This window comes from Homalodisca vitripennis, chromosome 2 (genome assembly GCF_021130785.1).
Source record: "Homalodisca vitripennis isolate AUS2020 chromosome 2, UT_GWSS_2.1, whole genome shotgun sequence".
NCBI lineage: Eukaryota > Metazoa > Arthropoda > Insecta > Hemiptera > Cicadellidae > Homalodisca > Homalodisca vitripennis.
Genome location: NC_060208.1, coordinates 43,104,980 through 43,120,447, shown reverse-complemented (window position 1 = coordinate 43,120,447; position 15,468 = coordinate 43,104,980). Strand labels below are relative to the sequence as shown.

Sequence of the window (15,468 nt, the reverse complement as noted above, 5' to 3'; positions counted from 1 at the left end):
TTTTCTGATTGAGTTAGTATAAAATAGATGAAAAATCGTGTTGTTCTGTATATTATAACTAAATAAATAAATACACAAGATTCTTTTATAGACATTTCAAATGTTTTGGGGGATGTTTATATAGATTTCCCTTAAAGCTAAGCTCATTTTCTGGGTACGTTGTTACCATTTTGACTTCTGGAGTAAGATTGGAGATTGTGTTATTGGACATATTGATGCTATATTTCTGTTTATGTTTATTGGAAGGCAGTTGATTCGAACACGGAAATTGTGCAGGTTCAGTATATAAATTTAACCGACTCTGGTACGTTGCTGTAACCTTGCTACTAGCGATTAAAGTATGAAAGTATCTTTATCTTGAATTCGTATGTTAGGTTATAATTCTTGAAGCCCCAATCCATGTATAGTACGATAACCTCGCACTGAGGGTGTAAGAAGCCGGACGGACGGCAGGAAACTTCCATGTCAGATATGAGAGAGACTGACACTGTGTGGTTATCACAGTTTATCGTGACTGACATGATTGTTGTAGCTACATTCCGTGTATAGTACGATAACCTCGCACTGAGACTGTAAGAAGACGGACGGACGGCAGGAAACTTCCATGTCAGATATGAGAGAGACGGACACTGTGTTGTTATCACAGTTTATCGTGACTGACATGATTGTTGTAGCTACATTCCGTGTATAGTACGATAACCTCGCACTGAGACTGTAAGAAGACGGACGGACGGCAGGAAACTTCCATGTCAGATATGAGAGAGACTGACACTGTGTGGTTATCACAGTTTATCGTGACTGACATGATTGTTGTAGCTACATTCCGTGTATAGTACGATAACCTCGCACTGAGACTGTAAGAAGACGGACGGACGGCAGGAAACTTCCATGTCAGATATGAGAGAGACTGACACTGTGTGGTTATCACAGTTTATCGTGACTGACATGATTGTTGTAGCTACATTCCGTGTATAGTACGATAACCTCGCACTGAGACTGTAAGAAGACGGACGGACGGCAGGAAACTTCCATGTCAGATATGAGAGAGACGGACACTGTGTGGTTATCACAGTTTATCGTGACTGACATGATTGTAGTAGCTACATTCCGTGTATAGTACGATAACCTCGCACTGAGACTGTAAGAAGACGGACGGACGGCAGGAAACTTCCATGTCAGATATGAGAGAGACGGACACTGTGTGGTTATCACAGTTTATCGTGACTGACATGATTGTTGTAGCTACATTCCGTGTATAGTACGATAACCTCGCACTGAGACTGTAAGAAGACGGACGGACGGCAGGAAACTTCCATGTCAGATATGAGAGAGACGGACACTGTGTGGTTATCACGGTTTATCGTGACTTACATGATTGTAGTAGCTACATTCCGTGTATAGTACGATAACCTCGCACTGAGACTGTAAGAAGACGGACGGACGGCAGGAAACTTCCATGTCAGATATGAGAGAGACGGACACTGTGTGGTTATCACAGTTTATCGTGACTGACATGATTGTAGTAGCTACATTCCGTGTATAATACGACAACCTCGCACTGAGACTGTAAGAAGACGGACGGACGGCGGGAAACTTCCATGTCAGATATGAGAGAGACGGACACTGTGTGGTTATCACAGTTTATCGTGACTGACATGATTGTTGTAGCTACATTCCGTGTATAATACGACAACCTCGCACTGAGACTGTAAGAAGACGGACGGACGGCGGGAAATTTCCATGTCAGATATGAGAGAGACGGACACTGTGTGGTTATCACAGTTTATCGTGACTGACATGATTGTAGTAGCTACATTCCGTGTATAATACGACAACCTCGCACTGAGACTGTAAGAAGACGGACGGACGGCGGGAAACTTCCATGTCAGATATGAGAGAGACGGACACTGTGTGGTTATCACAGTTTATCGTGACTGACATGATTGTTGTAGCTACATTCCGTGTATAATACGACAACCTCGCACTGAGACTGTAAGAAGACGGACGGACGGCGGGAAACTTCCATGTCAGATATGAGAGAGACGGACACTGTGTGGTTATCACAGTTTATCGTGACTGACATGATTGTAGTAGCTACATTCCGTGTATAATACGACAACCTCGCACTGAGACTGTAAGAAGACGGACGGACGGCGGGAAACTTCCATGTCAGATATGAGAGAGACGGACACTGTGTGGTTATCACAGTTTATCGTGACTGACATGATTGTAGTAGCTACATTCCGTGTATAATACGACAACCTCGCACTGAGACTGTAAGAAGACGGACGGACGGCGGGAAACTTCCATGTCAGATATGAGAGAGACCGACACTGTGTGGTTATCACAGTTTATCGTGACTGACATGATTGTTGTAGCTGCAACCATTTGTTCATGACTAATAAAAGAAAGTAGCCTATATGGGATAGTCAGAGTGCATTCCCACTTCACTTAACTACCATTGTATTTTTTTGGTTCTCATTTTAACGTTCTCTTTTTAGTAGTTATGTTGTAGAGTGTGTATAAAAGAAGTGCAGATAATATTTAGTTTAAAAACTGCAATGTATAAAAAATTAATATTTGCTTCCCTGCATTTTATTTCTTTTCAGAACGTATTTTTAAAATGTTATATAGTATTTTAAACTCACCATAGATCACTTTGTTTTGATAAAATCCTGCTTTCTAAGAGTGTCCCTTCCATCTGAAAATAAAGAAAAATCGAATTTGTAAATTAGGTACCGGTAATTGAATTTCAATTACCGAAAGAAAGATTTGTGTTTATTGCACACATTTTTTTACATCTGAGTTTAATTCTTGCAGACATCACACACTAGGGCTTGGTTGCCATGGCCCTTGCATACACCATAATATAATTTTGAACATAGGATAAGGTATTTTTATCCTTATCTTTTGAGCAAATATTACATCTTCCTCTCTACTTGGGCCAATGATTACATAGTATAAAACCTAGATAGGCCGTGGACTCTAACAAGCATTAAAGCAGTTGAAGCCAACGCCGCCATCTTGGTCGAGTATAGAAGCGTCAAATGCAGTCTTTACACGGAGAAAATTTTAATGGGCGCTTTTCAAATACACTGTCGTTTGACCGACTTACAATGAAGTTAAAATTTCGAAACTTCGCGTGCAGACAAAACATTAGTGTTGGACAGAAACGGTGCAATTTAAAATTATAAAATAATTTTATTACTAATTAATATTACAAGTTAAAGTTAAAACTTTTGTATGGTTTTTAAAACTTGACATGAAAAAGTTGGTCTGCGAGGTTTTTTTTTATTTTTTGGGTAGAGAAGTTTTGTAAGCGACAAAGTTGTATATAAACACTTGAATTTAGCTTATTTTGTCATAAAAAATTTTTACGAACTATACTCTGGACAGGAAGGCAGGTTGAAGATAAGCGTAATTCAACACGGCCGCGGCATAGTCGCGTCAGGATTGCACTCCGAACCTGGCCATTGCTCCGTAGGCCGCTTCCTATCATTGTAACCAAAACTATTATTATTAACTATTACATAATTATTAAATACTTAATTACAACACTACATGTAACTGTTCACAATTTAAATATTTTCAAAACAGGTACTTTTCGTCCTGTATATTTTATGTTGTATAACGTGTTTTATATTTGACACATTGACAACATTTATTAAAAGTCTCAATACGACTTAGGAAACTTGGTCAGGTACAAATAATAAAAACAACTAATTTTAGTTTCAAATACTGTACATTTAATGGAAAAAGAACATTGTTAGATAAATAACAAAAATATTTGCTTTTAAATATTCCTAATAGACGAACTAAGAGTTACACAAAACCATTTTATACGAATCATTAAGGCAAAACGAAAATGGGAAAGTTCTTTTCCTATCTATTCTGAATTAAAAATATTACCGATCCAACATCTATATATATTTAAAGTTCTCAGATTGTTCTATATCAGAAGTGGAAATCAAGGCACTAATACTCTTTTTTATAAAACTCGAAGTTTACATAAAATTTTTTTTAGAATCCCAAAAGTTAACAAAATTATTTTTAGACAGGTTTATGGGTACAATGGCCCTAAGTATTTCAACCAGTTACCAAATAATATAAAAATGTGTACCAATGTAAAAAGGTTTCTGCAATCAATTGCAATCTTGGCTATTACAAAACGCCGAAATTGATTTTTTAAATTTAGTCTTAAGTTAGATAAAAATTGTATACCTCTTAATGTCATAAGCTATCATTGTTTTTTCTTAATTTGTTCTGTTTGTTCTTTTGGACTGGTTAGCGGGTGGCGTTGGCGCTCGGTACTATGGTGAGTCATGCTCCGCGCCGCCATCTTGGTCTAGGTTCGGGCTGCCGAGGCTGCTTCACCGAGCGCCTCCCATGGCCTATCTAGGTTTTATACTATGTAATCATTGACTTGGGCCGTTGCGGTACACGCTCTAGTTCCTCTGAAGAAATTAAAAAGTGTTGTGGTTTAAAAAGACCCAACGATTATAGCTAAGTGTTAATATTCGATTCCAAATTTAATCCCACAAGGAAAAGTAAATCATGTACATTTTGGGAAACGAAATAGAAAATACTTTCTAATTTTTTCTCTAGTGTTATGTGTGTGTGTGTGTGTTTAAAAAACATTTCATTATTATTTCACATTTCAGACGGTATGGAAACATTTGTAATGATAGGCATTTGGATTTTAGCTCAATACAATATATTTAACAACAAATTTGATTAATACAATTAAATAACTATCTTCAAATTTTCAGTTTTGTCATTGGTTTTTATAAAGGGTAAAAAAGGCTTTTTCAACTCTAAAGGTATTACCAAATTATGTGCATATTCCTTTGAGAATTATACATTATCGTGGTTTTAATCCACTAGATTGATTAAAACTTGTAGAAGATTGGCTTTTATACTAGGGTTAAAAATACTAATCGAATCAGATTTGTCCATGAGTGTGATCTACAGTTTTAAAATTTGCAAACTTCAAGTACGTTTAACGTTTGTAATTGACAATGAAAAGTTTGAGAGGATAACAGGATTTCGGACATTTGCCATCGTTGTAGGTTATAAAAGGTATATAGCACAACGTTTCGAGAATTGAAATCTATCATCTTCGTCAGGTGGGGAAAGTATTAATACATACAACAATAACAGAAAGAAGAAAAAGTAGGGAAATAAATGGGCACAAATCACAGTACGAGGATAACAATCACACATCACACAGGCTATAGTAGGATACTCCCCTTTTCTTCCCCTTCTTTACTTCTTTCTGTTCATTATTTTTGTATGTAATAATACCTCCCCCACCTGACGAAGAGGATAGATTCCAATCCTCGAAACGTTGTGTTATACCTTTTATAACCTATAACGATGAAGTACGATAATTTAATATCGCCAAGAAAGTCGTTATACATTATACTGAAATGGACACTGTTATAAAAGCGATTTTTAGATGACAAATAACAAGGAATAATGGACGTGATGGTATTTTTTAAGGATCGTTGAATCATCCAAGCAAGAAGCTAATTTCACCCGTGAATGGCGATTCATGTGTGCCTGCGCGTGCTCGGTGAAATCGTAGTTAAACACGAGACAGTACAGTAAACATGCCGAAGTGTGGTTTCACAGGACGACGAGTTGTTTATTACACGGTTGAATGCAGTACCTGCACAATTTAGCAGCTTCCTTCATGTTCATTAGAGGCGATCGCTTTCAGTATTTCAGCGATCTCCTCGATTTCTCCACTTTCTTTTCGATCTAAGACGCCAAACATCGCGCTCCACCAGGCGACTGCCTCACCGCGATCCGTGAACGACTTGACCGAGCGTTGCGGTGCGTTACTGTTGTCGTTGTCGCGACTGTTCGATTGAGACGGGAGTCGTTGGTACGGATTATATGTGCTGAGCCCTTTTTTTTAGTCTTATCCTTCCGTGCCCGAGGGCTGCAGATGGGAGAATGAAAGTACTGATTTAAACTGCAGTGGTCACAAGCAGCATTTGAAATTTCACACAACGGAGCTATGATGGCAAGGGTTGACTTTGCCATTGTTGAGTACAGCTGCATCCACCTTCCCTTAGTACAGCTTCTGAACTGAAATTTGGAATCCATACCTGTCGAAAAAGATAAACAAAGTCGGTGACGAACAAGCTCAAAACGAACTCTTTGCATTGTTTCACATCAGAAACACGTAGACTGTGATCATGTGTAATCTAGATGGAGAGGCATTCTTGTTGTCCCATCTGGTGCATAATGAGTACACTAGGGAGCAACCGAGTTTTCTTTACACTTTACGTAGTTATGGTGGGAAGGGATGATTCAATGTGAATGTTGAGTTCAGTTCCGTTTCACTTTACCATTTGAAACTTGCCATAGACATGCATATTGCTCCAAGTCTGGCGTCCGGGAAAAGAATTTCCACACAGCGTGGGAAGTACAATTGAATCCTCCAAGTATATGTTTCCAACGTTGGGTTATTCCGTGTTCTTGAGACTACCCTTCAAGCATTCCTTCATCACTTGAAATCGCATGTTGAATAAGGAAGTTCATGAATGTTTGGTATTGAACCAGTGCACAATAATTGAAATAAAATGTATTGTTTGAATCAACTGTGGAACTACCTGTAGAAAGGGGAAAATAAGGCATTAAGTTTAGTAGTTAATTTGGTGTAGGTGTAAATAATAGATAAATTAGCTGCTGCACGTACTTCGTGTAATCGGATTGTGATAATTTGAAAATATAGGATATAAAAGTAATAGTTTTAACCCATTACCTATGAGTTCTTTATTATTTGTTACTCGCGACTTCGCACGCAGCAAATCACAATGGTTAGTTTGCAATATAGCCAGAGCATGGAGCGTCGTAGACTTCTCAGAGTTAACTGATAGAACATATTCACATCTCCGGATTCGTTGTTGACTAGTAGGTCATATTGAATCACAAAAAGCAATGTGTATTTATTATTAATTGATGTCTTTCAAAAAGCAACTGGTTGTAGGACAGTTATATTTGATTTTGAGACAAGCAAATGCGTAAATCTCTCTCTCCGTACTACTTTTTAAGACGACGTGAGATGAGTTCTAGGAATGCAGATGCTGTACAAGAGTTAAAATCGCAATGCCAAGTGTGAAAGAAGGAAGTATTCTGCCTTACTTTACTATCCTAGCCTGTTGTAATCGTTTTAACGTCCGATGCTATGGGATATACAATCTGCAGCTTGTAGTACAATAGTAGTTCAGAGTTCGACTCCTCTTGACAGTTACTAAAAGGCTAGAGCCGAGTGGTTGATCAACAGCGACTGCGTGGCTACAGTGTGGTCTACCCAACATCCAATATATCCAGGCGCTGACCTCACACCGATATGTTCAGGGTATCGGGTGTCGGTCACCTCGCCTGTCCACTTGTACCAGTGGGGCAGGCGGTCGAGGGACCGCGTAGGGCTTCGATACCTGTGGGAGGACCAGAGGGCCCCTCAGAACTCCATTCCCATGGGGGTCAAACAATTGAATGGGAATTGACGAAACGCTTAACAACTATTTCTTTAGAGTGGTGTAGTTTGGAAAGTGAAAAGTTGGAGAGAGTAGGCTAAGGATTTCGCAAAGGTAATTAATTATTACTACCATGTAGGATTAAAGGAGAATTTTTTGTCCGTCGTATCAATTGTTAGATGAATACCAAGCATAGTTTTATAGTCAACTAGCGAATTGAAGAAGTGGAGTAATTATAAAACAAATTACTGTGGTGTTTATTTTACAGTCGTTCTCCAATCATAGTAGATAAATAATAGTAGATAGTAGTGCAAGTAGATAAATGATGGATCAGCTTTATGCTCGGCGGATTTCATATTTATGATTTCTAAGAAATTAGGTTTTAAATGTTTAAAATAGTTTATCTTAAACGAACACTGGACATACACAACAGTGTTTGATTTATTTAAAATTCTTAATTTAAATGTTGGAGGTTTTCAATACCTTTATCGCATTGTAGGAGAGGTGGGCGCAGCGTTTGCGGATGAGGCGTCAGGCAACAGTTTCGCAGAGTAGGATTTAACATATTATTATTTCTCTGTTTTATTTAATTTCTATTTCCCGTAATGCTCTAAGTGTAGTTTACCTTATACGATCGATAAACGTTAATTCCAATCAGACAGTATGTTAGCTGTTAAATGAGGAATATTTTGATTTTCCTCATGGAGTTGCAGAATACTTTGGTATTAATTTTATCTTAATAGATAACGCTATCTGTGTTATCTCTTAAGTGTTGTCAAGGGTGTCTGTCAAAGGTGCTCTCCCATCAGTTCCAATACACTCCTCGGCGTTGTTGACAAATCGGAGTGCCGCACTCTTGAGTTTGTGTGTTTATATCAGTAGCAGAACCCCCATCGGAGTTGTAGAGCCGATGGATGCGGCATCAGTCTTCTGTTGCAGAAAGTGTTTGGAAATCCTGGGAGCCAACAGCCACCAAGAGTGTGGAGGGTGTTGTAGGAAACTACACTTGACCTGTTCTTCTCTCCCGGGAGATGAGTATTACCACCTGAGAAGATCTCCGAAATTGCGGTGGATGTGCGCGATTTGCAGCAACTGGGTCAAGATACACCAGGGTGGAGTCGCTGCCGCACCTGCAGGACCCAGGACGATTTATATAGCTCCCGAGGGAAACACGCGTACGGCCGCCGGTATGAAGAGGTCGAAGAGCAATCCGAACTTTGAGGTAATCGATTCGGTTTCAAGTGTTTTTGATAACATTCTCCAAAAGCTAAAAGACTTGAAGGCCAGCCACATTAACTTGGATAATCACATCGAGAAATTAACGAGTCCAGACAAACAGATTGTTTTCTTTAATGACTCAAGTAAAGGATCGGATTCGGAAACGAAGAAAAGAGTAGAGTTGAGTGATTTTGTTGGAGAAGATTCCACTTTAGTTCGTATTGACAACGCCAAAACTACTTCTAAAACATATAAAGACCAAACTTGCCAAACAAGTTTTCGGTTTTCAATGAAAGCAGAGTCAAACGAATGCATCGTAGATAAAGAAGAATCGATAATCAGATTAGACGAAGAAAAAGTGCTTGTCAGTCAAAGTCTGATGTCCCTTAGTTGTGTTAATTTGACTAAATGTGGAGACTCGGATTATGATTCGATTGGGGATGATGTCGGAGATGTTACAGAACTCAATCAAAGCAGCTGTGAAAATCCTATAGCTGATTCCTTGACAAAATATGTAGAACACGACCAGAATTCGTGTGAAGAACACATCGAATTAGCCTGTGGAGAGAAAGAAACTAGTAATCCAAAATTAGATATTATGGATGTTAACAGTGAAATAAACTCTGAGAGTATGCTTCACAACAAGTTAGAGAACCCTAATGCATCCGAGCCTGTTTTTATTACTACTGTTGAAATATTGATGACAGGCGAGAAAAATTCAGGTTAGTTTAGTAATGATGGATTGTTAAACTTAAGTGTAGCCATTATGTATTTTTGACCAATTAAACCGGAAGTATGGATTATGTATACTTAATAACATGTGTAGGTTGATCCTAAATCCTGCGAATTGTTTATTAAGAAGAAACATATAAACTTGGGAGAATTTTTATGGATTAATAGCTCTTACTTTTTCGGTTTTAAAATTTTTTTGGAACTGTACATTCCGAAAGAATCTTCCACCCAACTATGGTAATTCAATTGCTTCACCTATGTTAGGCGTTGACACATTGTTGACAATCGTACAACATTCCAGAATTCTGGCGTACATGTAGTGTATGAGTATAATGATAATACTTTCTATTCCAAAAGCGGTAGGTTGGACCATCAGAGAGATACACGTGGAATTATGAGCAATGTCAAAACAAAAAGACAGGAAAAAATACTCACCATCTATGAGTTTATTATCTCCAAGATAGATATGAAAATCAATTTTAGGTATCTTGTTAAAATGATAAAATGAACAGAACATAAGTTTATGTATAAACCTGAATTATTTGCCAGATTATGTAAAATCGTAGCAAAGAAGAATACTTCAGTTTTCTGCTCAAATTCGTGGATTGCGGTTTTAAATGATGTATTGAGAAAAGGGTAAAGGAGCTTTGCCGGAGGTATCCTTAAAGAATTTTTGAATATGTCTAAAGAGCGCGCACCTTACAATGTTACTATGACAAGTCATCACTCTGAGTCACAAGGGCGTTGAGCGCTCAGCGTAACAAATAAGCAATTTGTAGACGTGAAGCAAGGTTATGTCTTCTGGTAGTAACTGAAGAATATAACTCTAAATTAACATATTTTATAGGCTAATAGATTTTATGAACTTATTGCTGTTGGTAAATGTTACAGTTTCCTGTCCGTGCTGAAATAAAGAGTCCTGTTAATTACGCCATATTTTATGTTTGCCGAATCCCAGATCTATTAACATTATTAGCCAGCTGTTTTATTTAAACATTTGCATACTGCACACGATATAGAAGTAACATGGAAACGTGATATAATCGGCGCAAAGTTAAATTCCAACAGAGAACTTGATAAGGGTGGACTATAGGTGGTTTAGATGATGTAAAGGCAGATGTTTAAAAAACCTTAAACATATTTGATTGCACTCGTACATAGTGCTAAAGTGCAATACCTTCTATGAAAATTTTGTGCGCTCATTTCTAAAATGACGTTGATATCTCGAAGCGGCCAATCACGTATATGTCAATGATACCATTTTTTTGCATGATGAGTTCATTAAGCTTTGTTAGTTTTCTGTTTTGATTATTGCTATTGTTATGAAATGTCATGTTCTATTTATTGTTATTGCTGTTTATTGTTGTTTGCTCTGTTTATTTATATACTGCTTCTCTATATATTTATGTGATAGACGTGATGTATTGGTTGTTGTATTAGGAATTTTATGGATAACGGTATGTAATGTGGAAGCCGCAATATAAAATAAAAGGACTAAAGAATTGCACTTTGATAGTAGGCACACATAAAATGAAAAAATAAATTATAGAGTAACTTTAATGCCCACACACGCCATTTGTGGTGTCTGGGTTATTTTTGCATTTACAGGTATATAACCGAATAAAGGATTTTTGACTTATGACGTAGGTATCTGATTTCCTTCAGGCAAACCTAGAAAAAAAGGTTGTGTACGAAGATAGTAATAAAATATAAAACAAATCCAGATTGATAAGAATGGATTACGTACCTTAGAAAAGCGAATGTTGAAGTGGGTTTATGAAAAAAACATACAAATACAGTCGTAGTTGATAATGCATGTACGAGTTTAAAGTTAATCATTGTTCATGTTGTTGTACATGATGCAATTAATTATGATACGTACTTACCACCGTGTATAACATACTTTATACATGTTCTATGTTGCAGAGGCTGTGGGAGAGACATGCCTGGAGTCTGCTATGGTAGCCCAGTTGCAACCTGCGCAGTTAAGGTAGAACTTTTCGTCAGTTCATTCAAGTAGAAATAAAGTTATAATAAAACATTTTTGTGTCAGTATTCTGCATGGTCATAACGTATAAATGATGCTAATTTTTAGTTGTTACTTTCAGTAAAATAATTGGTCATAAACTACTAGAACACACTATATGTATATAAACACCATAAAATAATGTAGTCAAAATGACTATCACCAAACAATGAACAAACGTCTGTAGGCGTCATATCACTAAACGATGAACAAACGTCTATATGCGTCATATTACCAAACGACGAACAAACGTCTGTAAGCGTCATATCACTCAAACAATAAACAATATCACTAAACGATGAACAAACGTCTATATGCGTCATATTACCAAACGACGAACAAACGTCTGTAAGCGTCATATCACTCAAACAATAAACAAACGTCTTTAGACGTCAAACGCTTACAACATGCAACGCTTTCGATCTTTTGTAAACGATCAATTGTGGTCCATTGAAGTTCTTTTAGTTCGCAACATAACAAAATACATATTATTGTTGTAATATTAGTTCTAATGGATATTCATTTGTATCTCGAAATTCTCCCAAGACAATTTTAAACAGCGGTTGAGTGTTTTTTTAAATAACACGAATACCATTTTGTGAGCAAATCTGGATATATTCTACAACACCTGAGTACATCTTACGTCACAAGTGGTCCTAAAGTCTTCTCCCATTCTGGTATCTTCAAATAATCCTAAAGGATGGATATTACTTAAAATTAGAATTGTTTTATGATGAAGTGACCAAGAAAGCTCATAAGCGTAAAATAACAAACCTCTTAACCATTAAACTTCAAAAGGAATTACTCTATCGAATTTCACAATATGGTTTGTGAGGTTTGATTAAGGATAACACGTCACAAGTATATTCCAATCCCGTTCAGTATACCTTATGTCTATGTCTTTAATAGATCTTTGAATTGAATAGAATAAATGTAAGAATTAAAATTTTGCAAAAGTTTTAGTGTAATTATAACCCGTTTCAGGTTTTAAAATTTCGTCAATACAAAATGTTCAAACATTAATAACTCAAAAACGATTTTCTGAAAAAATGTATAAGGATACTAAAATATGTGTTATGTGCAGATAAAAATTATTATACCAAGTAAATTTCTTTACGACAGTAATAACGGAGTAATTCAGTTTTTACAAAGCACCGTCCTTCGCTGAAAATAAATCGAGCTAATAATGTATTTAACTACCGATTGGTAATGGGCTGATCACTAGATTTAACACTTGAAGCTACTAACTCATTGTTGGTTTAACCTCCGTATAGCTTTCTTTATCTTGTTTACGTTGTGTTCGATGTCGAGCTTTTCAAGTACTGCGTTTGCTTTTATCCATTTTGTTTCTTTGACTGACTATACTTTATGTGCCATTTCTTACTTATTTTGAAATTAATAATTACATGGTGAAGTTCGATATAGTAATATTATAGAAACGCTGTATATGACAGTGTTAACTATGGTGATTTGCAAATTAGAATTACATTCTCTGAACTTGGAGATCCAGGGTCACATGTTCCCGTAAGTTGTTGAAGACGCTGTGAGGAAAGTCAGGAGTGATGTTTATGCACGATGGATGGATTGTCTTCGCAGGTCACGGAATGTATTCCCGTGCGGTCAAGTCGGGCAGTCTAGGAGGCAGGAGGCAGGAGTGTCCAGGAGGTGATGCGGTCACCGATTTCCAACAAGTTCATTGAAGTGTAGACGGTCGCACTATCCTGTTCGAATTAGTGATGTGACAACCGATTGAATTTTACAACTGACAACCGAAGAGCCTTTTCGATGGAGTGTTTTTATATTCAATCGGTATTATTCAGTTAAATAAACCAATACATTGAAAGCCCGTGAACTTTCAGATACAGTTACCGAACTAATATAAACGTTCGAAAGGAAATAGGGCTTAAAATACATATTTACTAGAATTAACACCAAATTTACACTAAACTATATTAAACAAACTAATCACCTTTATATGAACTACACAGTAAATTAAATATGTTGATAATTAACATAATTACTTTCAATGGCAGTTAAAATAGTTTAAATAATGGATCCACATATTCTGTGACATAATTAATATTTCTTATTTATTTCGAATCTAAATCCCGAAGGATACTAACTAGCAGCTGGTAGAACAATTCACACATCTGAAATGTGAAGAGTAGTTTCAGTAGAACACTCATAGAACACAGTTGATACTCGTAGAATTAAACCAACAACAACCGACTAGCAACTGCCTAACTGGTTTCAGTCATCTGAGCAAAACAACTAGATAAAAACTCGAATCGATAGAGAATAACCCCAACCTATTGAATTGGTTTTCTCCAACAATGAATGAATCAATTGTTTTGAATCAGTTGTTCCCATCAATAACTAGAACGAGGGATTCGCAATTCCGTCCTCATTCAGTTCTACTTGGTCGAGCTTATTCTGCATTTATAATATACTGATGGATTGGTCCAATGACCACACACCAACCTTCTGATCATGCAACGCCAAATCTTTACTTTCTGATCATGCGATGGCAAATTCTTAACTTTCTGATCATGGAATGGCAATTCCTTAACTTTCTGATAATGCAATGGATAATCCATAACTTTCAGATCATGGAATGGTAAATCCTTAACTTTCTGATCGTGTAATGACAAATCCTTACATTCTGATCATGGAATGGCAAATCCTTAACTTTCTGATCATGGAATAGCAAATCCTTAACTTTCTGATAATGCAATGGAAAATCCTTATCTTTCAGATCATTTAATGGCAAATCCTTAACTTTCTGATAGTTTAATGACAAATCCTTATATTCTGATCATGGAATGGCAAATCTTTACTTTTCTGATCATGCAATGGCAAATTTTTTAGCTTTCTGATCATGGAATGGCAAATCCTTAACTTTCTGATCATGGAATAACAAATCCTTACGTACTGATAATGCAATGGTAAATCTTAAATCTTCTGATTATGGAATGACAAATTCTTACCTTCTGATCATGCAATGTCAAATCTTTAACTTTCTGATCATGGAATAGCAAATCCTTAAATTAATGCGGAAATTCCATAGTCTACATACGATATTTTTGGATATTGACGTGGTTTGGATATTCTAGGACAGATTCGTTTAATTTAAATGATATACTGCCAATGTTTGCTTAGCGATGACACATTGCATCATTATCAGCAGTGTGATAGCACGGTGATAAAGTATCCCAGTACGTTTCTGATACGTTGTGAGTTGCTGTTTGGCTGCTTGTATGTCAGTATTCAAATGTTTTCTAAACAATTTCCTCATGTAAATTGTGTCTTACTGACCTCCTTACACTCAACATCAATTTGTAAACTTAACAACTGGTCAAATTGTAGGCGTATGCCTATTTAAGAGTTGAATTTTCGCACTTGTACGAACACTTAAGGAAGATGGTTAAAATTATATAATTTACACTTTCACAAAATTTTCAACATTTGTCTTAATTCAGATATGTGTTCAAATATTAGTAAGTGATACATAGGTGTTATCCCTCCACCCCCTCTCCAACGCTCTAAGCCACCTTCCTCAAAAATCTACTATTAGAGATCTTTCACGTTTCAGCCCACATGTACATGTTCACAGAGGACCAGTTTGTAATCATTTTATTAATCTGACACAGTAGTTAAAAACGATCGCCCAAATGCATTAAAAAGAAAGCGAATTTAGTTAAAAATTGACAGGCCAAACTATAAAGTGTAGCGAAAGTCTTCACTGTACGTTCTATTTTAGGTTTTGCATATCTTTTCCTTTGAAAAATATAACGCTTTTAATTGGATTTACTGTGGTGGACATATATAAACCACTTCCCCTTTCGTCCATCACTACCTCCGACTGTAGATACTGTACAGTCCGCAGTCGGCTTCCCGTACATTCTCCTGAGGCCCAGTCGTTTAAAAGGCGCGGTCATGCGCACCTTTCATCATAATGCCCCACGCCACCCACCTTAACGGCGCGGCGTCCTTCATTAGGCT

The 15,468-nt window shown here is 36.9% G+C and overlaps 1 protein-coding gene across 1 annotated transcript in view; it reads left to right on the top strand.

Annotated features, from left to right (window-relative positions):
- LOC124353850 (supervillin-like) overlaps positions 1-15,468 on the top strand; it is a 279,170-nt gene that overhangs the window by 98,901 nt on the left and 164,801 nt on the right. The window contains 1 exon segment of the mRNA XM_046803874.1: positions 11,367-11,430. Within this exon segment, the coding sequence (XP_046659830.1) occupies positions 11,367-11,430 (64 nt within the window).